The sequence below is a fragment of the Hemicordylus capensis genome, chromosome 5 (genome assembly GCF_027244095.1).
Source record: "Hemicordylus capensis ecotype Gifberg chromosome 5, rHemCap1.1.pri, whole genome shotgun sequence".
Taxonomy (NCBI): Eukaryota; Metazoa; Chordata; class Lepidosauria; order Squamata; family Cordylidae; genus Hemicordylus; species Hemicordylus capensis.
The window spans coordinates 40,157,428-40,182,008 of record NC_069661.1 but is presented as its reverse complement, the minus strand read 5'-3'; the positions used below and the strand labels follow the sequence as shown (position 1 = coordinate 40,182,008).

General features: G+C 40.2%; 1 protein-coding gene across 42 annotated transcripts in view; it reads right to left on the bottom strand.

Annotated features, from left to right (window-relative positions):
• ANK2 (ankyrin 2) overlaps positions 1–24,581 on the bottom strand; it is a 509,522-nt gene that overhangs the window by 123,854 nt on the left and 361,087 nt on the right. For 40 of the 42 annotated variants that reach the window (XM_053254658.1, XM_053254664.1, XM_053254665.1 and 37 more), the window contains 7 exons: positions 22,804–22,902; positions 14,215–14,313; positions 12,495–12,692; positions 4,847–4,945; positions 4,610–4,708; positions 2,523–2,621; positions 2,087–2,284 (listed from right to left, as the gene is read on the bottom strand). In XM_053254658.1, coding sequence (XP_053110633.1) covers positions 2,087–2,284; positions 2,523–2,621; positions 4,610–4,708; positions 4,847–4,945; positions 12,495–12,692; positions 14,215–14,313; positions 22,804–22,902 — 891 coding nt within the window. Of the gene's footprint in view, positions 1–2,086; positions 2,285–2,522; positions 2,622–4,609; positions 4,709–4,846; positions 4,946–12,494; positions 12,693–14,214; positions 14,314–20,784; positions 21,143–22,803; positions 22,903–24,581 lie in introns of those variants that run through there. The other 2 variants (XM_053254672.1, XM_053254663.1) reach the window with 2 other exon arrangements.

Genomic DNA, 24,581 nt, shown 5'->3' with positions numbered 1-24,581 from the left:
GTGGTCACATGGCCTTCCAGGAAACACCCGTTGCAATTAATTTGCATGAAATCTGCCCTAGGCTGGCCAACAATCCACCACCGCTCACTCCAATTTCTCAGTTGCTGTTCAGCGTCACTCTCCCAAGTGGGAGATTACAGATTACAATCTGGAAGTGTCACTTGCCATCTTGAGGTGTCAATAATTGTGCTTGTGAATGACAGTGTAGTTGGAGAGTTCTTGCAATGTCAGTGGTGCAAGTGGTGTGAGGAAAGGGTTAAAATGTCTTTGCCCTGCTGAAGGTTGGCAACTAGTGCCGAAAAGGCACAATCACACTAAGCATACCCCCTCTAACATGGAAGCCAATAGTTGCCATTTTATACAATCATAAGTGGGGATAAGGAGAGCTCTTAAGGCTTTAGCCTTCTATTGCAGGTAAGAGCAACTTGCATCAATGATTAGAAAACTAAAATCTTGGCCTTCTCCAATAGGAGGAAAGAATATAAATGGAGGATTGACAATCATGATATAGAGCAGGTTAAATGTTTTAAGTATTTGGGGGTGGTATTTCAAGAATCTGGGAGGAATGCTGCAGCTCGGGCACAGAGAAGTGTGCCAGCAACTCTCAACTTCCACAGGCAGCAAGGAGGGATGTTCATTCCAGCTGCCATCAACTTATTCAAGACAAAGTTGAAGGCTCAAATGTTATATGGGGCACAGCTAAGACCCTATGCTAACTATACCCTCCTGGAGCAGGTCCAAGCCAGGTTCTTAAGAACATTATTTCTGACCCCCAAATGTATTTCTAATGCCACTCTGAGACTGGAAGGTGTTATCTCAATAGAGGCCAGAGCCTGGTATCTAATAAACTGGGCAAGAATCAACTTAATGCCCTCTGGTCTCTTTCCCATGTTATTATTGGATAGGCACTGCTCAAGTTGCTGGGAGAATTGCGTTAGGAAACTCCGTACCTACGGTCTTTCATTTGAGGCAATCTTCTCTTTGGGATTGGTCAGTGTCAAAGAACATATTAAACAAGGGATCTGGGATACTGAGTTTCAGAATGACCTATCGAGGACACCTAGGACATTCTGCCCATTTAGTGGTGTGATGAGAACTCGCCCAGCAGATTATCTATTCCTCCTCACCTTCCCAAAACATAGATGGGTCTTCTCAAGGGCCTGTATGAATGCCCTCCCTTCAGAACTATTAGCTGGTAGATGTAGCAGAATTCCCACAGAGCAGAGATATTGCCCCAGTAACTCTGAGGAGATTGAATCAGTTGCACATATGCTTCTGTGGTGTGTCTTTTACATAGGTCTTAGGTGAAGGTTAATTGACCCCATTTTACATAATTTGCCAGGACGATCAGACGAATTTTACGTCAAATATTTGCTAATAGATGCAAATTCGTCAATCATACATGCAGTTGAGAAATTCTGTTTTTCTGCAATAAGAGTTTGATGCACTCTGCTTGTTAATGGTTAGATCCAATGTACAGATATGTTATTAATATGGCTATGTTTAAATTATACATTTGTTTTAGATGTTCTGGTATTGGTCAAAGACTGTAATAAAGACTGACTGATTGACTGGCTATATTGACATGTTGATGCCTTGCCCATAGTCTGGTGATGCAACCAGAGCAGAGTTTGCTGCGATGCAGCCAGGGCCGACAAGGAAGAGGAGGGGTTCCTCAGTTGATAAACCGTCTGCGACATGATTCCCAGCTTCACAAATTAACCACAGCTTCGTCTACCCAAGGTTTGACACTATGTCTGAACAGGGCCTGAAGCACTATGCTGATCTGAGGAAAGTGATAAGCTAATGCAACTACAAAAAAGTATTTGCATCTCCGCTAGATTTTGTTCTATTTATGTACATATCCAACCATTATAAGTGGTTTGCTTGGTACAGTGCGTCAGTTGGTTTCCTTGGCCTTACTATAGCTCTGTGTGGTACTTTACTACTATTCCCATTTTACAGGTGCAGAACTGAACCAAGACAGTAGTTTTGCTAGAACAGGGATCTGAATGCAAATCCCCCTACTCTACCTACTCCAATTCTATCAACTTGTCTCGAGTAGCACTAAGTCTTCACATTTTACCTTGGTAGCCAAAGAGTGTGCTGCACCCGCCTCCAAGAGAACTGATGCTACATCAACTTGACCTTCTCGGGCAGAGATGTGCAGTGGTGTATAGCCATTAGTAGTTGCAGCATCCGGGTGTGCCATGTGTTGCAACAATAGCTGGACAATTTCTGTTTTACCCAAGCGAGAAGCAATATGGAGTGGAGTCTGCTCCTCCTACAACTCAAAAGAGGGAAAAAGTTAGAGCAGGTTAAAAAAAAAAGTTAAGGCATCGTTCTCTTCAGTTTCAAATTATTGTTCTACTTCTGTGTGAGGAAAATATGTAATGTGTTCCAACCACCAATAAGCCACCAATAACAAAGAAGAAGAAAAACTTCATCGCACACCTAGAAACCCTTCTGTTCTTATGGTGTAGTGCAAATAACAGGAAAGGATGAAACATGGAAAAACCTACCCTTGCTCGGGCATCCACCAGAGCACCATTCCTCAGAAGGCAGCGGACTACTTCCACCTGCCCTGCACGAGCCGCCATGTGTAATGCGGTCTCCCCACGCTGAAGAAAAACAGATGTTTTATATTTGTTATCCATCTGAACAGAAAACTTTTTGATTGAATTCATTTTGGTAAGAGACTAATATGGAGTAATTGTTCATAACCAACCATTGCAAAAATTAGTTTATGAGGTTTGAAATGCATGTAGGAACTCCCTTTTAAGTGCCACTGCTGAGCATCTCTCCAAGAGTCACTTCTCTAAAAGCAAGAGACTACATCAGCCACAGAAGCTATGACAATTGCAATCACTGCATGAATAATAATAATCCTCCTCCTCCTCCTCCTCATACTATTAATATTAAGTTTTATTAACTTAACCAAATATAGTATTCTGGAGGGGCATGTTCTGTTAGTTTGCTTGCTTGCTTGAACTAAAATGTAACCTGGGATTACAGGGGTAATTCTAGACTTTCAGCAAAACACTCCCAATTGGGAGCAGAATAAGCTTATTCTAAAAAAAAAAAAAAAAAAAATGCATCAGGGCATACATTAGTTGGGCACACAATTCACAACTGGAATCCCTCTGTCTATTTCTAGGGCCACACACGCATATTTGGTATCTACAACTCATTGTTTCTATTTTGCTGTTAAAAATATTTAATTTCGCACACTGAATTGAATGTTTGAAAATAATTAATGATTCAGTCGGCAGCTTTAAGTGACAACAAATAATTCCTACGTTACACAGAAAATAGCTAAGTGTTAAATATTTCATATTCACGCACTGATTATTGTCCACATTATGCTCATTTCTTTGATTATTTTCCAGGTTGTGATGTTATTAGATTTAATTCCATGAAGAAATTATTTTAGCAATGTCCATTCTAAGTACATATAGATGGCCCTCGTTATTCGCAGGAGTTCAATTCTCACCTATAAGCGCGAATTCAGAAACTGCAAATAACGGAACCTTATTGCTATGGGAATCTAGGGGTTGGGTTCCTACACACACAAAAAGGACAAATATAGAGAGGGGGGAGCATAAATAAGAGAAATAAAAGTACTCTACCTTGCTCTGAGTCTCCAGGTCTCCAGCAATGACCCCTCTGCCCAAACCCTCAATTCTTCCAATTTTCACACAAAAATCACAGGAAATATATTTTTTAAAAAGCCACAAAATGACTCTGCACTGTAAAATGGCAGCCGGAAGTGACATCAGAAGTCATTTCTCAGTTATTTCCAGCCAAAACAGCAAATAGGCAAATTTTAGCCTATTTTTATACCATGTCTCTAAGACCCATCCGTGGATACGCAAAACCAGGTCTCTAAGACCCATCAGTGAATATGCAAAACTGTGGTTGTTGAAACCACAGATAACGAGGGCCACCTGTATATGTTTGTAAATAATTTTGCCATATGTAATCCCAGTTATTAGTCAATGATAAGATACTAAATATTAGAATAGGTTATTTCTCTTTAAACCTAGATGATTTAATAGCCCATCGAATAAAGTAGGAAAGAAGTGGAAATCAACAGATCGTTAGATACAGGCTACAAGCCAATGCTCACTTACTAGAAAGTAAGTACCATGAATTTTAAAAAAAACTTGTTTCTAAGTAAAAAATGCTTAGAATCAATTATTTTTAAACAAATATTTGCCTTGATAACTTTTTATGGTAGCTACATACAGTACATATATTTGTTCAGGTACTAAAAAATACATTTCTATAGCAAGTTATGTCTGCCAATATCAAACACAGGCCTCATTTTAAAAAACAAAACAAAACTTTTTTTAGGATTTTAAAATATGATTTAGAACAATATATTTCTCCTCTACAAGTAAAAAAAAAAGACTGTTAAAAACTGAATCAAGAGACAAGAGGAGTAAAAAAAAAGAATATAACAGTTTTCCATTTTATATGTATTTATGTAAGAGAAAATACTGATTTATAGGAAAAAGTAATAAAATAAAGATACAAAAGGTGACCTTGGTTAAGATACATCACAACTCAGCAACACTACAATTACTCAAAATCAAGCCATACTCACAATGTTAGTGACATCTGGAGAGGCTCCATTCTGCAGCAGAAGGAGAACTATGTTCAAATGGCCCATAAATGCAGCCACATGTATTGGTGTGAGGCCCGACTGTGAAATAAAGCAACAGCCATTTTACTCCTCTGCAGAGCGCCTTTGGGGCTTCTTCAGTTATACAAAGTCAAAGTGCAAAGGCTCAGAGAAGGAGGAAATAGTGGGGAGAAGTGCTCTTTAGGAAAAATATTCTACCTCTGTTATAGCTTGGATAGAAGCCCCGTATTTCACCAGCAGCTCCATGACTTTAATGCGGTTTTTCTTGCAAGCAATGTGCAGTGGAGTAAAACCATTCTGTGCAAAAGACAACCATGTTAGTTAGAGGCATGCAACCTCAGTTCTCACACAGTGTTAGGTTTATCAGGGTTTCCTCAGCAACAGCAAGTTTTGATATACAGAAAAGCATGGAGACTTAGGCTGGCTTACTCCCACAGTATACAGCTGCAAACAAAGTGTGTGAAGCTAAGTGCCTTTTTTGCAGAGTCAGTATTGCTCCAGCTGCAACTGAACCTGTGTTCAGCACTATCTGGTATGACAGAGGTTCCCTTCACACACAGACCAAGCAGCATGTGTGCTTCATACTTCAATGTAAGCAATCCTATCACACACATGCAGCTAACTGCATGGGTCTTTCCTTTTAAATCAGTATCCTTTGCAGTATGGTATTGCACACTGAAGCAGTATCCTTTGCACAATGAAGCAGTTTCCTATGCTACTAGGAATACTTTGAAAAGGCACTTAAAAAAAAAGAATTTTCTGATAATATCTTTTCAGTTTCCTGTGGTTTGATATGAAACACAGATGTGCTCCATATCATCCTATTATGAGGGTCTCCAAACCCTACAAGTGGATTTGGGGGAAGCTAAGGGGACTGTAGAGGGAAGGGGAGGGACTGGCAACAGTCGCTCCCTTTTGGGGGACTTGCCTTCTGTTTGCAGAAGATGATTGGATAAAACCAATTTTTAATTACTGAAGTAATGAATATAAGAACTGTAAGGCCTGTAACTAAGTACTTCTTTTAAAAAGGCAATAGAAATGATCCTGCCAAGTACAGACCTATAAGTCTTTTAAATATAATCAGCAAATTATATCCCAGGCGTGTGTGCTGGAAGCTTTGTGATTGGCTTGATCAGGAGAACATACTCGAGGATGAACAGGCAGGTTTTAGAGCTGGAAGATGTACCATAGATCACTGCTTGATTTTCCAGCATTTACCAGGAAAATGTGTGTAGCTCAAATTCTTCACTGTTTGCTGTGTTTTTAGATTTTAGGGCAGCTTTTGATTCAATCTCAAGAGTTCTTTTATGGAAGAAACTCGAGAATTCCACCACTGATAAACAGTTGCTGCTGCCGCTGATATATAAATTTATGACAATACTAGACTTAGAGCAGGACCGCTGAACTTCTGCCCTCCTGCAGATGTTGGCCTACAATGCCCATAATCTCTGGCTGTTGACCACTATGGCCATGGATTATGGGAGTTTTAGTCCCAAAACAGCTGCAGGGGGCAAGTTGAGCAGTTCTGACTTAGAGTAAGGTTTAATCATGCTGGCCAGCTTTCTAACCCAATTACAAACTTTAAGGGGGCCAAACAGGGCTGTATACTGGCTCCTTTTCTATTTAATATTTACATAAATTTTCTAATTAAACATCTACAGGCGTTAGATCTACATGCTCCAAAACTGGTGGATAAATAGTTGACTTTTCTACTCTACGCAGATGATGCTGTTATTCTGTCATAGACCCAGACTCGTCTCAGGAGAGCTCTTAAGGCTCTTTCACAACTATGTTAACCATCAAAAAATGAAAGTCATCCCCCCCCCCCACTAAAAACAGTATAGACAACCATGACATAGAACAAGTTAATTTTTTCAAACATCTAGGAGTTGTCTTCCAGGTTTCTAGAAGGAAGACTGCCCAAGTTAATTATGTTTCCATCTTGGCCCCAAAAGTGCTGTGGCCATCTTAAGATTCTACTGAATACAGAAAGGGAATTTCCTTCTGGCTGCTATTAAATTATTCATGACTAAGCTAACTGCATAATTACTATATGGGGCACCGTTAGGCCCTTATTCCAACTGCGGGCCTCTTGAAAAAGTACAGTCTGGCTTTTTAAGATCTCTCTGACACTTAGATATGTTTCTAACATGGCCTTGAGATTAGAGGCTGGACTACTTAGAATTGAAGCCAAACTTTGACTAGCTATTTGGCTAAGCTTAAATCTAGCTCCAATTGGGCTGATTTCCCCAGTACTCTGACAATTACTGGTCAAACTGGTGGAAGTGTATTACAAGTAAATTGGTCTTGTATTGCCTTTCACCAGAGAACCTATTATTTTTAGGACTGGAAGCGGCAAAACAATTATTAAACAATGGATCTGGGACATGGAGTTCCAGCACAACCCAAATTGAACTTCAAACAGATATAGACCTCTCAAAGAATCTTTAAGATCTTCTCCAGCAGCTTATTTATTTTCACCCACTTACTCGAAGTATCAATAGGTTTTCTCTAGGGCCCTTGACAATACCCTCCCCTCAGTACTTTTAGAGGGTAGGTATCGTAACATTCCAGTCTCTCAGCGGTTATGCCCATGTGATTCAGGTGAGGCTGAGTCAATTGTTCATGTTCTTTTACAATGCAAGTTTTATTCTGATTCTCGGTTAAGGTTGATTCAGCCTTTATTAACAAAATTTCCAGGCCATCCAGATGAGTGTTATGTTAAGTATCTGTTAGCTGATAAAGACTAATGTCACATATCAAGTTGCACATATCAGGGGTTTGCTGTATTCTTGTAGCTCCTCCAGGGTTTTGACTGAATTGGTCGTGGGAATGTAGAAGTACTATCTATGTATTTATTATTTCAGTATCTTACTGCTATTACCAATTTTTCTGTTTCTGTTGATATTTTTATGAGCGTATCACTTTGTTATTGCTTTGTTATTCTGGTCTATGACCAAGATAAAGTATAAGTAAGTAACAATGTAATACCATTGGCTTAATATATTGTTACAGGCCTAATGATCTAGTGATTGTTTTCACAAAAGCAATAAAATATAAAAAACCAAAAAACAGTTCACAAAATTGTTGAGACGTGAGTAAGCTGGGAGAGAGGAGGCCGTTTCACTTATACATAATAATGTTTTATATTATTATGTGCTCCTCCCTGCTGAAATAAGAGCCTCCCCATCTCCGACAACTTTTTAAAAGTCCATAAAGACTCATTTTTTCCACCCAAGCTTTTTAACTTGACTGTGGTTTTAAATTGTTTTAGGTTTCTCATTTTTAATTTGTAAACTGCCGAGAGATGGAAGTTTGGGGCAGTCTACAAATTTGAGAAATTAAATAAATAAATATCACAAATTAGGTCATGAAGCTATCCAAAAAAGTACCATGACACCCACACAAGCACATTTGACAGAACCACCACAATAGCAATGAGTGTGCTACCTTGACAAATACTTGTTTTTTCAAAGGACAAAATATTGTGAATTGAGTGTAAGAAAAACAACTGGGTAGTAAATTGATTACATTAAAAGGCTCTTAGAAGTGAAGAAAAATCTGGATGATATAATGGAAACACATGGTGACCATCCATTTAGGAATAGCTTGAAGCTATTTTCAATCCATCTCATATTAGAAAATAAAATTACCAATTAAAAGTATATGATGTCGGCCTTTAATTAGCTCAAACTGAAGGCTGTTGAAGCAGTATTTATTTATTTATATCCCCGTGGCATCCCAGTAATTAATGCATTCTTGAAAACACTAGACTGACTCAGGTTTATTTCTCTAATCAGAACCACTGCCTGAAAGATACGACGCTTCTATTTCTGACATTTCACTTTTAGCTTCATGGGTTTGAGAAAATGAAGAGTATGCATGAACTGAAAAACTCTCAACTCTTTCATATTAGCTTTTTCCTTGATTTTGTGTGTGCGTGTATGTATGTGCACACGCACACAAACTTTAGTTTATTCCATGTAATTCAGAAGATGGAAGAATCTGAAGCCAGTAAGAAGCAAGAAGAGACAGAGAATGTGCTGTTCAAAGTTTGTACCACCATGTTGCAGGAGCCATATGCTTGGGAAAAGCCTGATGCGAGCACGTGGCACTCCAGGCAGATGCTAGGAGCCCAGTGCAGCCCACTACTGGTGCCTGTCCTGTGCCCCAACTTTTTTCAGCCCCAAATAGCTTTTTTAAAAAAATCTATCTTTTTGCCTATGGCAGCAGTAGTAGAAGCATAGCTGCTTAGTAGCTGCCTACGGCAGCAGTAGTAGAGGTGTAGCTATTGACAGCTTTTGGCTGCCATCTTTGTTTCCTCACAATGCCCTGGAATGATGCTGCATCAGAACCATTGCTGGAAGTCAAGATGGCAGCTGGAGGCTGCTGAAAGCTCTGCTTTTCATGGTCATTACTGGTACTATAGGTACCATTTTTTTGCCATCAGCACCTAAACTACTGGTTGTTTTGGGTGGAACTGAATTTCTTGGTATCCTCTAACTGCTATTTTGCTTTCTTCACAATGCCCCAAAATTATTCTGTCAGGGCTTTATCAAGAAACCAAGGTGGTGGCCATAAGTTGCTGAGAGCTTTACTTCAACTACTGCCACTGCTCAGGTGCTGGTGATGGACATTTAGGCGGGAAATGGTTTTTTTTTTAAAAAAGCTGCTCAGCATTGCCAAAGCAATTCCCACTGTCTCCATCCCTCAAACCAAGAGGCCCACACATACTGGAGAGAATTATGCAGGAACTCTTCCAAAGTCCCTCCCCAATCTGCAGCTGGCCCTTACTTGGGAGACCAAATATCTGAAATTGTTTTTGTATTTTGAAATAGCTGAAAGTTGTTTCCACCATCAAAAGTCCTACAAAGCTTGAACTCTTTATAATCCTTCAATCTTGATCTAACTGATTTATTGCAGCACGAATTGGCTTCTAGATAATTTAAAAATACCGACTCAAAAATACTTTTGCATTGTTCATTCAAACATCTGGGCTCATGGTGGCTTAAGAGAAAGCCTACCCCACAGTGGCATCCAGCAGCTTCAACCTATAGTAGTATAGTCATGTACATTTGCCAATACATTAAAGATGCAGGTTTTGACACATCAAAAGTAATATTTCAAATGGGATGTTAAAAAGGCAAATGCTGTGTATAGCAGTAAATGCACATAACTTGCTTGCCATGAGCTGAAGTAGCTGAAAGTCATCATATTTAATGATATCTAATATTAATGTTACACAATTTTAATTGTAATTTTAATCTGGTTTTAATTGGTTTTTTATTTTAATATATGTATTTTTTATTTTAGTGTAAACCGCTCTGAGCCACTTTAGGAAGGGCAGTATATAAATAAAATATTTTTTTAAAAGCAGGCTTCCCCCCTTAAATTATATTGCAAATCACCCCAAGTCTAGCAAGTCTATTACTATGTCTATTAAGTATGTATGGAATATAAGATATGGCTTTTGTTGATTTATGGTTTTCTGTTGCGTGTATTACTTCTTACCACTAGGAGGCCTATGTATTTCAAAGGAATTATCTGTAGTTCTAAGTTCTGGAGTTCTCAAACTAGGCTTTAGTAAAAACTATTTTATTAAAAAAAAAAATCAAATACCTAGGCAAGGGGCAGGTATTCTTATTTTGGATTCTGTTGTTTTTAGGCCCTCGGTGTTTCAGATGTGTCTTGGTTTGTCTGGAGATGGGGAGACAGGGGGTGTGTCCACTGACTATGGGGTGGCTATTCCAGTGGTGATGGGGAATAGAAGAAGTAAAGTGGGCAGGTCAGCGAGTTGTTACAGGGGAAGGGGAATCAGAACTCCATTAGCCATTTTCCTTTCCGGCTGTCTTGCCAGCGCTAACCTTGGAGAGCACTGCCAACCTCCCACAGACCCTCAGTTTGCTCCTCTGTAATGCCATGTCTGTCCAGAATAAGTCAGAAACCATCGATGACTTGATTCTGGATGAAGGGGCAGACCTGGTATATATTACAGAGACTTGGTTGCGGGAGGCTGGTGGCCCAATTATTATATTATTATATTAACTTCTCCATCAGAAATTAGCAACCTCTGTTAAACATGGCCACAAAGCATCAAAAAGCAGAAGATCATCTTTCTTTTATGTAGTTTCTAAAACAGAACCGTTAACAAAGGTTGCGGTCAATTAATTCTCTTGCATTTGATTTTATCAGTCAATTGATTACAATAACTACTCCAACCAATATTGTGAGGATAACCAGTGGTGGCTTACCTGCTACACAGCAGCAAATGGACGGAAGAAGTGCTGTCCATTTGCAAAGCGTCTTCAGCGTGGCAGTGACAAAGGCTTATTGAGCAGCCAAGGGGGTGTAGAGGGCAAGGGAAAACAATTTTAGCTTCTTTCCCCTCATTGCAAAAGCCTTTCCACACAGCCTTTCCAGGAACATATTTCTGCAAGCATGGAGGTCTTTTGCAGTGAGGAATGAGAAGCAAAAATTGCTCCCTCTCTCTGCTCAGGTGGCTGTGCAAAAAACCTTCACCACAGGGATGCTGAAGGCTTCCTGTGAATGCGCAACCCTTCTTCCACCCACCTACTGCTGTGCAGCAAGTGGGTCACTGACAAGAAAGGTTTATCTATTATATAGCATAAACAAATTATTCATTCCTTGGAAAGCAAATTACATTCATTGCCTGAGTCATAAGCTGATTAATATCAATTGCACCAACGATATGGAAACTCTGTAACAGAGCTCTATTTTTTAAAAAATTAATTAACATTTTTAATGAGTGGTCAATTGATTAACTAATATATGCTGCTTATGTGTTCAGTCAAATTTCTCCTTTAATAGTTCTAGGGCCACCCTTTAACTAAATTGTAAATGCAGGGAGTTCTAAATGCTGTTTAAGCATCCATGGGGGTAGATTCTACTTTGTGTCCTCAAGATCACATCTATGGATTCCATATGGCAATTCTGAATTGGTTAATGTTCATTATAAAGTATAAACAAATCATTCATTCTTTGGAAAGCAAATCATATTCATTGCCTAAGTCATGAGCCAAATGATATCAACTGCAAGATATCAAGAGAGTCTACAAGAAAGTTCTGTAGGGGGTTGACAAGCATCCAAAGAACTTCTTGGACTCATGAAAAGGGCTTATGCTCACGCAACCAGATTTTTCATTTTTCCTCCCTGAGAACAGCCGAGAAACCTCCCTGCTCCTGCCATAAGGAAAGGAGTTTAAAAAGCAATTTATCATGCAGCATAAAGTGTTTGTGAGGTGGGGGGGGTGCTGTTTGAGAAATGCAAGTTAAACCCTCCTTGGGATCAGAACTGCTTTGACAGACCTTTGGATCCCAGCCACAGTCAATGAGCAAATGCCAGTTTTTGAAGGGAGAGAACCTATGACCTCCTACCATGCAAATACTAGAGTGAACAGACCTGTTGAATTTGAATTATTAGATAGTGCACACATGCACAATATGATTTTAGCTATTATCAAATGAACATTTCTATAATTCATTAGGCAGTTGTCCGCATTGTTCAGTACTACACACTGCTCCTAACCCAGAATCTAATAAGTATCTCTCTGATGGACAAAACTGCCCTGTTCATGAAGGGAAATTTTTTCAGAGGTGCGAGTCCCATGTGTTCCATGGGAAGGAGCTTCCATTCACGGAAGGAGGGTTATCCTCATGGAGTAACTCATTTCATGAATGCAACTCTTCTTCTGTGAATGGAAGCTGCTTTTGTTCAAGCACAGAAAACTTTGGATCCAACTCTGTGTGTAACATCAGAGATCCCACAATCACCAGGATAAGTTGATGAGTGAGTACACTAGATCAGCTAGAGGTACAGGAAGTTTACCAAAGCACGAGCATTTGGATTTGCTCTTTTGTCCAGCAGAAGTTTGGTGACACGATAGTGGCCACAGTGTGCAGCAACGTGAAGGGCAGTCAGGTAATCCAGTGTGACATCATCAACAGGAGCTTTGTGCTGCAGTAGGTGTTTGACACACTCTACGTGGTCACCTTGGGCAGCCATATGAACTGGAGAGAGTCCATTCTGTTCCAGGAATAAGACAAAGTATAAAACGGTGTCAATCTCAATTACAAAACAAATCTTGACTACATGTGAGTATACTTTTGCAGCAGACAATTTTCAAAATCATTTATAACCCTGCTAGAATAGTATTAACATTCCATAAAGTGCAAAGTGGGCAACAAAATGGCAAATGTAGTTCAATGTAGTACATGTAAAGTGATGCACACTGGGGCAAAAAACTTCAACTTCACATATACACTGATGGATTCTGAGCTGTTGGTGACTGACCAGGAGAGGGATCTTGGGGGTGTGATGGACAGTTCATTAAAAGTGTGAACTCAGTGTCCAACAGCTGTGCAAAAGAGGCAAATTCCATGCGTTGGATCATTTGGAAAGGGATTGAAAATAAAACTGTTAATATCATAATACCCTTATACAAATCGAGGGTGCAGCCACATTTGGAGTACTGTGTCCTGGTTACCGTATCTCAAAGGGGACATTGTAGAAGTGGGAAAGATGCAGAAGAGGGCAACCAAGATTATCAGGGGTCCATAGCACCATCTTATCAGGCAAGGCAACAACATCTGGGGCTTTTTAGTTTAGGAAAAAAGACAACTAAGAGGAGACATGGTAGAGGTCTATACAATTATGTATGGTGTGGAGAGAGAGGAGAACGAGATTTTTTTTTACCCTTCTCACAACACTAGAACCTTCCCATGAAATTGATTGCCAGGAAATGTAGGACTGTCAAAAGAACATTTTCCACACAGAGCATAATCTATGGAATTATCTGCCACATGTTATGGTGATAGTCACCAGCTTAGATGGCTTTACATGGGGCTTAGACAAATTCACGAAGAGCAGGTCTATCAATGGCTACGGGTATGGATGGCCATAGGCTACCTCCAGGCTTAGAGTCAGTATGCCTCTAAATATCAGTTGCAGGGGAACAAGAGCAAGAGAGAAGGCATGCCCTCACCTCTTGTCTGTGGGCCTCTCTGAGGCATCTGGTGTGTCATTATGTTAAACAGGGTGAGGGACTAGATGGGTCTGATCTAGTAGGGCTGTTATATTCTTTTAAAGTGCAAAGTCATTGCTGAGGGTTGGGGAGACTTTAGCAATAGCATGGGATGTGGCATGGAGGGTTGCAGGGGAAGGTGGTATACCCAGAAACTGAAAGTGAAGCAGTGCCTCCGCTAGCAGTTCCCCTCCTTTTTCTATCAACCTCCAACACACTGCTGTCCCCCAACTAACATCTCATGTCATTCCTGAAATCCGCCAACCTTCAGCAATGGCTTTTTGGGGGGGCTCAAGGAGCTTCAGTATGGAAAAGAGGTGTGGAAGGCACCTTGTAGTGGTACATGGATCCGGTTCGAGTCCATTTCTACTCGAACTGAACCAGGTTTTACAGTTTTGTGCACACCCCTACTTCATATATGTGTACTGGAATTCCCTAGATGCTTCCAGATAGCGCAACCTAAAAAATAAACTTTTGCAAATGCTAGCCTACAACAAAAAATCACTTCTGCTATAAATTACGTACCTTGGTCCTTGCAAGCAGTGGGGCACCTCGTTCCAGGAGGAGCTCTACAACCTGATCGTGTCCGCTTCGTGCAGCACAGTGGAGTGGAGTCAGTCCATCCTTAACGCAAACAGTGGGAAGATACTAAGCACCTTTAAATTCTTCTGCCCATAAAATATAAAGCACGCTCTTTAAGCCATCTGTGTCTGCCCATAATTGGAATGGGAAGAATTTCTATTTGCAATATGAACATTTGAAGCAAAATTGTCCCTCTGCTGTGTGTAGTGTGGTGTCATATGGTGTGGTGTGAGAAATACCTGCCACATTGTTCTTCAAATCACATGGAATCCATCCACATGAAAAACATCACTAGGAAGAATATGCACTAGCATAACTTCAGGCAATTCAGAGAACCAGCATGGTAATCTTTTATTCCTACCGTTAAAAAACACTCCCCGCCAACACACACATATGCGGAATTGCCACACATGGAACAGAGGAAGCATTTCTTACTACACGCCCTACTCTATCCCATTGTGGAACTGCTGTTGAGGAAAGTGTCTCCCACCAGCTTCTGTACAGCTCTGTTAATGTGTAAGTCAGCTGTAAGTCTGCCAGGACTGAAAAGAAGCAGCAATTTCTTCCCATATAATATACTGTCTGCCTATCTGTATTATCATGGTAAAATTATAAAGAACAGTATTGCAGACTGCATCTGAAACAGAGTGCCAAAAAACAGACCAACACCATGCTAAAATAAGCTTTGGGTGGGGGAAATGAAACGAGGGTGGGGAAAGAAGACGTGAAAAGAACTACATGAAAGCAACAGACAAAGAATCCTTAATTTGCTAAGCCTGTATGTACAGCAAATAAGCTCCAACAACCATTTTGAAAACTAGCTGTGACAGCACAGTCTCTCTGCAATATTCTCTTCATTGCAGAAGAACATCCTGTCCCAAAGCACTTGCACAGGATCCTCTGCCATTGAAAATGACAGCTAGCAAAAGACAAGTCAATGAAAGATTTAGGGAACAGAGTGCATTCCAGGTGATTTGAGGCCTTAGAGAGCATGAGACAGAGACCAAAGTGATTGCATGTAATTTTTTTTTTTTTTAAAGAAACACTGCCAAATAAAAGGACAGAAGGGAAACACGTAAGGAGAAATAATTAAATTATCCAATAATTAATTAAATTATCATACTGGGTTTTCTCTTTGGTGACCTGGGAGAACACATTCAAATGGAACATTGAGGGAATGATTAAGCAAAAAGTGGAGCAAGTCAATGAAGCACTGAAAACCAGTTGATTTCAAACATTTGTTGCCTTGGCATTTAGGACTGCCATATTCCAAAGCAGAAAAGGTTTGTGTCTCTTGGGATCTGATGCCTTGTGCAGCAAAAATGGGAATCCCTAACAACTGCAGGTCACTGCATTGTCCCAATTTCAGCTCTCGCACCCCAGAGATCCAGAATCCTTCCATGCACCAAGACACAGCACACCCAGAGTACCAAAAACAAAAGAATACATTTATTGGGCATCTGTAGCACTAATGGGAGCAACTAACAGGAAGCATTCTCAGGTTTCAAATTAATCTCAGTTCTCCTGCTGCTCACGAGTTAATACCTTCATCTAGATGCTACAAAGATACTTTTGGCTTGGGAACATAGGAAGCTGCCTTATACTGAGTAAGATCATTTGTCCATCTAGCTCAGTATTGTCTACATTGACTGGTAGCTGTTTGCCAAGGTTTCAGACAGGAGTCTCTCTCAGTCCTACCTGGAGATACCAAGCAGTGAACCTGAGACTTTCTGCATGCAAGTATGCAGATGCTCTTCCACTGAGCTAAGGCCTTATCCTCTAAAGCAGGCCTGCTCAATTTAGGCCCCCCAGCTGTTTTTGAACTACAGCTCCCATAATCCCCAGCCACAGTGGCCAATAGCCAGGGATTACAGGAATTGTAGGCAAACATCTGCAGGAGACCCGAAGTTGAGCAGCCCTGCTCTAAAGGGAATACATCATTCATATGAAGTCATCAAAGTCAAGAAAGATAAAGACCTCAAGAAAGAACTTAATAGGGAATTTCAGAAAGTTGTTAGAAGAGACAAGGAGCAGTACTACAATGACATCTGTAAAGGCCTTGAGGATGGAAATAGACACAGAAAAACAAGGAAAGTTTTCAAAAGATCTCTGAACTCAGAAGGAGGTTCCAACCTCAAATTGGTATGTTAAGGGATGCCAAAGGACAGATAGTAACTGATTCTGAGAAGATCAAACAGAGATGGAAGGAGTATACTGAAGATCTGTACAGCAGGGACATCAACATCCAAGATACTCCAGAAGATATTCTCTACTTGCAAGAACCTCTAGTATGGGAAGATGAAGTTAGATCAGCACTTTGGTCATTACCAAATCAGAAGGCTACAGGAATTGATGGAACAGCGAGAGAAATATGGCAGGCAAAAAAATAAGAATCAGTCAAGGCTCTAACCAAACTATGCCAGCAAATTTGGAGAATGACACAGTGGCCAACAGATTGGAAGAGGTCAGTCTACATACCCATACCAAAGAAAGGAGACCCAACAGATTGCGCAAACCATTGCACAATATCCTTAATTTCACATGCTAGCAAAATAATGCTCAAGATCATCCAATGCAGATTAGAGCTCTAAGTGGAAAGGGAAATGCCAGATGTACAAGCTGATTTCAGAAAAGTCTGTGAAACAAGAGACATCATTAGATTGTGAGCCCTTTGGGGACAGGGATCCATCTTATTTATTTGTTATTTCTCTGTGTAAACCGCCCTTAGCCATTTTTGGAAGGGTGGTATAGAAATTGAATGAATGAATGAATAAATAAATCATTCATTCATTCATTATCCAGCATGCTGGATAACGGAGAAAGCCAAAGAATACCAAAAAGAAGTCAATATGTGCTTTATTGACTACATAAAAGCCTTTGATTGCATTGACCATATCAAGTTGTGGAATGTCCTTAGGAAAATGGGTGTTCCAGAACATCTCATTTTTCTCAAGAGAAACCTATAAACAGGACAGGAAGCCACAGTCCAGATGAAACATGGTGAAACAGACTGGTTCCAGATTAGCAAAGGAGTAAGACAAGGCTGTCTACTTTCAACTTATTTATTCAATTTATATGCTGAACATATACTGAGAGAAGCTGGATTGGAAGAAGATGAGCGTGGTTTTAAAGTTGGAGGAAGAAACATCAATAGCCTGCGCTATGCTGACGATACCACTCTGATAGCTGAGAATGAAGATGATCTGCAAGCTCTAGTAATAAAAGTCAAGGAGTACAGTGGAAAAAATCAGACTATGAATAAATGGAAAGAAGACTAAACTAATGATAACAGGTATAGCAACCAGCCTTAGAACTGATAATGAAGACATTGAAGAGGTAGATAGCTTCTGCCTTTTAGGATCGACCATCAACAGTAAAGAATCCAGCAGTCACAAAATACTCTGCAGACTAGCACTTGGTAGGGTTACAATGAAGACCTTGGGAAGGATATTTAGATGCTGTGACGTGTCTAAACCTACAAAGATTAGAATTATTTGGACAATGGTTTTTCCCATGACACTATGTACGCGAAAGCTAGACTTTGAAGAAGCAAGACAGAAAACGTATTGACATTTTTGAACTTTGGTGACTTTTGAGGATACCATAGACAGCCAGGAAAACAAACAAATGGATCATAGAACAAATCAATCCAGAATTTTCACTCGAGGCACAAATTACCAGGCTCAGACTATCATACTTCAGACACATTAATGGAAAACCCAGCTCCCTTGAGAAGTCCATAATGCTTGGAAAAGTTAAAGGAAAGAGAAGAAGAGGACGGACAGCAGGAAGATGGATGGACTCGATTACGACAGCAATGAATGTACCACTGAGAGACCTTAAAGGCCAAGCTGAAGACAGATCATCCTGGAGAGAATCTATCTATGTGGTCACTAAGAGTCAACACCAACCTGACGGCACTTAATCAATCAAATCCAAATGCAAACAAAGGTTGATCCTGCCTAGCAAAGAGGACAATTCATGCTCACTACCACAAGACTAGCTCTCCTCTCTGGCACACCTTTACTGCAGAACCCAAGAATACCCAATTACAGTGAAGAGATGCACGAAGATCACCAAAAATACAGCACAGAGACACACCACTGCCATTCTGTTTGAGGGAATAATAATAAATGTGCAAGTCACCTGATGTCAGAGAACAGCTGTGTTGACTACAGTGCTACCTCACTGGATCAGGTCCATGGTCACACTCAGTTTTTCAGAAGCAAAACAAAACAAACATCTTTTCTTCCCACACATAACCTTAGGTGTCATGAGGCAAGATTTTTATTTTATAACTCTGTCCATGGCAATGTTTCATGAAAAATATCTGGGGGCGGGGGGCAGGGGGAATGATTAGTTAGCGCTGGATATAAAAGATCAAACATCACATTGTTCCATCATCATCTTTCCAAAACGTAAATAATTGTCTTTTCATCCTAAATTTTCTCAACACTTTTGAACTATTTTAATAAATAATAAAATTGAACTTCCAAAATATTTATTCTTTCCATCCATACACTAATAAACTATTCAATTACTATGATTCCCTTGCAGTCTCATATCCTATCACCTAATCTACCCACTTCATGACTCGCCCAACGTTGTCTCCACGTTAGCCCTATTCACATGTCATGTTCAGACTCGTACAATCTATGTACAGTGTGCACAGCTACATCTCTGCCTGAAGTGTACAGATATACTCATGCTATGTTGAATGCAGGTACAGCAATACAGTATCTATCTATCTATATCCTGAAACTGAAGGGGCCTATACCCAGGTTCACTTTTAAAATAAATGTAGGTAGTCATTCACATGGAAACATGTACAGGTGTACAGACATCTGAATGCAGGTATGACAATGTCTAAACAGGACTATCGATTTGCTCTTATCTGCAGCACCCCACCCACCATGCTTTATCTCCCCAACATTTCCTTTCTTACCAACCAGCAGACAGGAATCAGAATCCATGCAGTGCACAATGACTGGCTTTTCCCACGGCTGCAGCTGCTATGCTACCTGAATTTCCCTCCCATCCCTGTATCTAGGTCATGGCTTTCATCCCCAGAAGCTGCTCATTGAGTTACAGTTCCAAGTCAGCATGGCTTCCTTCTTCCCCTCTTCAAAGACTACAAGGGAAATGGCTGTGACCTACTGCCAACAGATAGCAATCTCCACCTCCTCTCTCAGTGCTTTCTCACAGGCATCTAATGCCTAGGAATGAGACAACCATAACATGGAAGATTGGAAGAACTGTGCTCAGCTCAAGTAACAAAACAGATGTCAGGGCTGAAACCTGACAAACCCTGACTGGGATTAAGCCCTGGTGCTACCTACTCATCTGTGAAGGAAATGAAAGGAGTGCATGAATACTGGAATTTCTTGAAACAGCTGTACCTGGGCCCAACTCCTCTCAACAATTTGTGCCTAGTGAGGTACCCTACAACTCAGTGAGCCATCCTGTCAGCTGTAGGCCTTAAGTGACAGATTCAGTCCCTGTCAAAGATTCCAGTCAGTTTGATAGTTTCAACCAGGAAACAGAGCCACAAGAGTACTGAGAGTCAGCAGGTTGACCTGTTAATCAGTGTAGCAATTGTCAGCTGTTCCCTAAGAAGCAAGTATTTTGGGCCTAGGAGTGGTGAGCCCAGGGAAGGTGGGAATCCTGGGACTGCTTCAACTTATACACATTAAGCATAACATCAAGAGCCAGCTCTGAAAGAGTGGAGGTTCTTTTTCTTCCAGACTATTAGTAATTTTCAGGATTTTCTAATTCTAATAATCAAAGCTATATACTGAGTCAGAGTCTGAAAGAAATAGTTGTTTTGCATTTATTAAGGTAGTTATTTATATTAATTATATTATATTATTATATTAAGGTAGTTATTTATTAAGGCAGTTATTGCATTTATTAAGGTATTAAGGTATTAAGATGTTATTTCACATCTGAGCACTGTGTGTTACATTTTCTTGTTGTTCCTTTATTCAGAGATCATCTTTGCTTTCTGTGGTCACTTTTACCTGAGTACCAGGAAACCTGTGGCTAAGGGTTTGCTCATATAAATTCGCTCATCTGCACTGCACTAAAACAGAAATACCTTACATGTTTTAACCTTGTCACAGGGTTCATTCTGTCCTTCTAAAATCGCACATGGAGAAAAAGCATCTCGGGCAGGGCTGCACAACTCTGGCCCTTGTCGATGCTGGACTACAGCTCCCATCACCCCTGACTTCTGGTCATTGTGGCTGAGGATCATGGCTGGAGGGCCAAAGTTGTGCAGCTCCAGGAGGAATTTGGAAGAGGAAACAGAGGTTGGTGAAAGCAACAGGCATGACCTCCCTGTTGCTCCTTCACCAGTTCAAACTGTCCCCTCCAGAAACAGTTTTCCTTTCTCAAAATGAAGTTAGCTACTGTTACACTGATTCGTATGCAATATACAGTTTGCCCCCCACAATCCAGTCCACCAAATAGGAAAATGGCATATGCAGCCAAAAGAGAAAGAGGCAGTTTTACCTGCTGCTGTGTCTGAATTAGGGATTGCCAAGTCTTCTTGAAATGAAAATTTAAGCTCAAGAGATCTTCTATTCCCTTCTCCAGTTAAATGCTGAAGCAAGACTCACAAAAGAGAAACCTGGTATTGCATCCTAATGTGAAATCATCCATGAGACAGCAGAATTCTCCTTGAAAACTGGAAAAACGTCAATCTTTCCTATTTGACTTCTTCATTACCCTACTTTACTTGTGACTACCGTATAGCAAAACAGAAAGCATGTGGACAAAGCAAAGGTAAAAGAAAAGGACATATAAATCAAATAAAAGCCTCAGACAAGGACACCACACAATGGCATGACGACAAACAAAACCAGAGCTCTGGAATCTCCCACACTGTAAAGTACACAAAGCTGTCACCAGACTGTCCTTCAGAATAGGAAGAATAGACGATGCAGAACCTGTGCAAATTAGGATGCCAGTGCTTTGGGATGCTCTCCAGATCCTGTGTGGGTGTCTGTGTGCTGGCAGCTTTGAGAGACGCTGCCAGCTGACAAGGGTGATAAGCCAAACAATGAAAGCCTTTTAAAATTAGATTCTTTGCAAGGAACTGGAGGTGGTCCTACACAGATCATTTGGTCCAGGACAGCACTTTGATCTAGCTAGCTTTGTAAAGCTCTGAGTTCAGAAGATATGGAGTACAATGTATAAGAAAACTAAAATGTGACATATACAATCACAGTGGGCTTTCATGCTTGGATGGAATAGATGCCCCAAATGAGCTTTAAAAATAGTTATGTCTGTAATCACATCCCAGAGCAAAAACTGCATAAATTAAAGAGGGCACTTGCTTGCTAGTTGCTAGCACCCACTTCCTATGCATAAATCTCAGTGTGTGTTTTTGTTTTGCAAAACACAGCTATCTGCTTGTTTTCTACACTAGTTTTGCAAATCTGTCTTTTACAACACAGCTTTGTTGTAAAATGTACAAATAAGCTACATATGGAACATATTAAACTGCCTTCTAATGAGTCAGACGATTTGTCCATCTAGCCCAATACTGTCTACTCAAAGCTAACAGTGACTAACCAAGACTTCATGAAGAGGCCTCTTTCAGTCCAATAACTGGATATCTTTTTAAAACTTTGAAATTTGAATTTATCTTTTTTTCATGGTGCACAAAGGCAGAATAAATTGTCTCTGTGGCTGACATCCTGATTAAAACTGTGTGCATGCAACAAAAGGATGGATATCCTCAGTGGCCACATACCCACTTAAGTTGGGGGTGGTTGGGATTTTTGCCAATCTCCCTTTTCCCCAGATGTTTTTTGAGCATTACACAAATATATCCCTGGCTGCACTCACACAACTTTAGTCAGGATATCAACTTGTATATTAAAGATTAGTGATTTGCTTGTAGTTTGTCCAGAGCTACAAAGGCAATGAGAGACCTTAAAGGCCAAGCTGAAGACAGATCATCCTGGAGAGACTCTATCTATGTGGTCACTAAGAGTCGACACTGACTTGACGGCACTTAATCAATCAATCAAAACAAAAGCAATGATCCTGTCTTTCTAAGCAGTGATTACTTTCCTAGGAACCTTGGGGTTTCCTGGAAATTCAGTTGAGAAGTTCAGTCATAATGGGCAACCTCTTAAAGACAGATTCTTCCTTGGCAAGGCACAGTAACAGGAATATTGGGTATATTATAGGACAAATGCTTGGCCAGTTCCCCGTTTTAAATGAGAGTGCAGCCAGCATTCACAAAGTACTTTTTCAGAAAAATCAGTACAGAAAGAATTTGTTATTGGCCTGGGCACAACATGGTATTGAAGGAATTCCTGATATGACATTGAAGCTAAGTAGCAATTGTGAAGTAATAATGTTCTCTATCTGAATTAAATTATGACTTTGTGAACTTAGGTCACTAAAGCAATACTTGCATGTATCTATCTGTTTGAGCCTTATCTAAACAAACAAAAAAGATGGGGAAAAGAAATAAAGGTGCATGATAACATACATTCAGGGAATAGAAACACTCACCCTGGTTTTGGCATCGATCTGCCCTCCACGATCCAACAAGAGCTTCACCATGTTTGTGTTTCCCCTTTTGGAAGCCACATGCAGTGGGGTGATTCCATTCTACACCATGAAAAGAACAAACAAAGAGCATGATGGGCTTGAAGAGGTTCAATGGGAATGGCTCAGCGTCTGGACATGATACAATATAGAAGAGAAGCAAGGATGTATCACAGCATACAGAAAACAGTAAGCACTGCTCTGTCTTGGATAAAGAGGGGGACATTTTGCAGCAAGTTGGAAGCACTGCTAGATGAAACTTAAATCTATGCATTTATCATATCTAGATACTAGATGAAACTTAAATCTATGCATTTATCATAAACCAGCATCTGATCTGTCATTTTTAACATTTTGTTTCAACAGTTCAGTAGTACAATTATAATTCAAGAGCTGGAAAGTGGTGGCAAATTTGTATTTAAGGTTTCACCAAAGTTCATTAAGTATCTTAGAAATCTCAACTGGTAGTTACTAGGAGTCACTAGTTTTAAATACTTGCTATGATAAAGGTCCAAATGTTTGTGGTGATATATGCACATACCCCTCAGGAGAGCAATGTGCATATATAATTTGAAATATGCAAGCTTTTAGGACTTGAGGTGGGGGAGGCTCTCCTAGTTTTTAAAGCAACAAAAATAAGATTGCCAGAACATCAAACATCACACTCACACAGTATGCAGGACAATAAAATGCACAAATTAGTCAATATTCGTAACATACTGATGTATTCCGCTATACAGGCAACATTCACAGCACAGATGCAATGAAGCCTATGATCGAAACAGATATGGCTGTTTAAAAATGTTATAATAAGGATAGGGAAAATTTTTTCTCATTTTTTATTTCCAACAATTGTCTTTGCATATATTCTGAGTGGGGATTATGCTTCTTGGCAGGATAAAAGCAAGAAAAGATTTTAAAAAACAATTTGAAATGTAAGCCTGAGTGGCAATATGAGAATCTTGAAGGAAAGTCTTTTACATAGCAATTGAAGAAGATGCAAACATTAAGAAAAACCAAACTCTTGATGCCCCAAAGCAATTGTGTGTGAGTATGCATGCAGCAGTCAGGGCTGATCACATATGGCCTTCTCAGACAGCTGGCAATCGATTCTTCAATTGTTCAGTATGGAGACAGGCCTGAGAGGATTAATACAGCTTGGACTCCCAAAAATTGTTGGGCACTACTGACTGTTATCAAGCAGGTAATAAATGTGTGCACAGCCCCAAATACACACTCACAAGCGCGCACTCGCTCACACACACCACTCATTTGCACACAAGGATCCTCCTGCAGCTAGGATTTATTTGTTTCCAGGCATTTTAATCCTGCTTCTCCATTTTTAAAAGATGCCTAAAATCATGAACAAGCTTTCTAAAATACAAAAAACAATTTGAGGCATCGTCAACAGCCATAATCAACCCAACTTCAGCATAACAACCTCAACAATTAAAGGGCATCCCAATAGCTCTTTGAAATAAATATGCTTTTACCAAAAGGTGAGCAGAGATAGACCACGTAGATCTGCTCTGGGGGCATAGATTTCATAACCCTGACATCACAATAGAAAAGGCTTCCTCATGACTACCCACCATAGTAAAGGCAGAGCTGGTTTCCAGGATTGGCATGGTTGTGCACCTATCAAGATTCTTGCACAGGGCCTACTACCAAGAGTTCCCTGGCCACTGCTGCTCACTATTACCTTCTGCTCACTTGCCTGCCCTTTCCCTCTGACTCAGGAG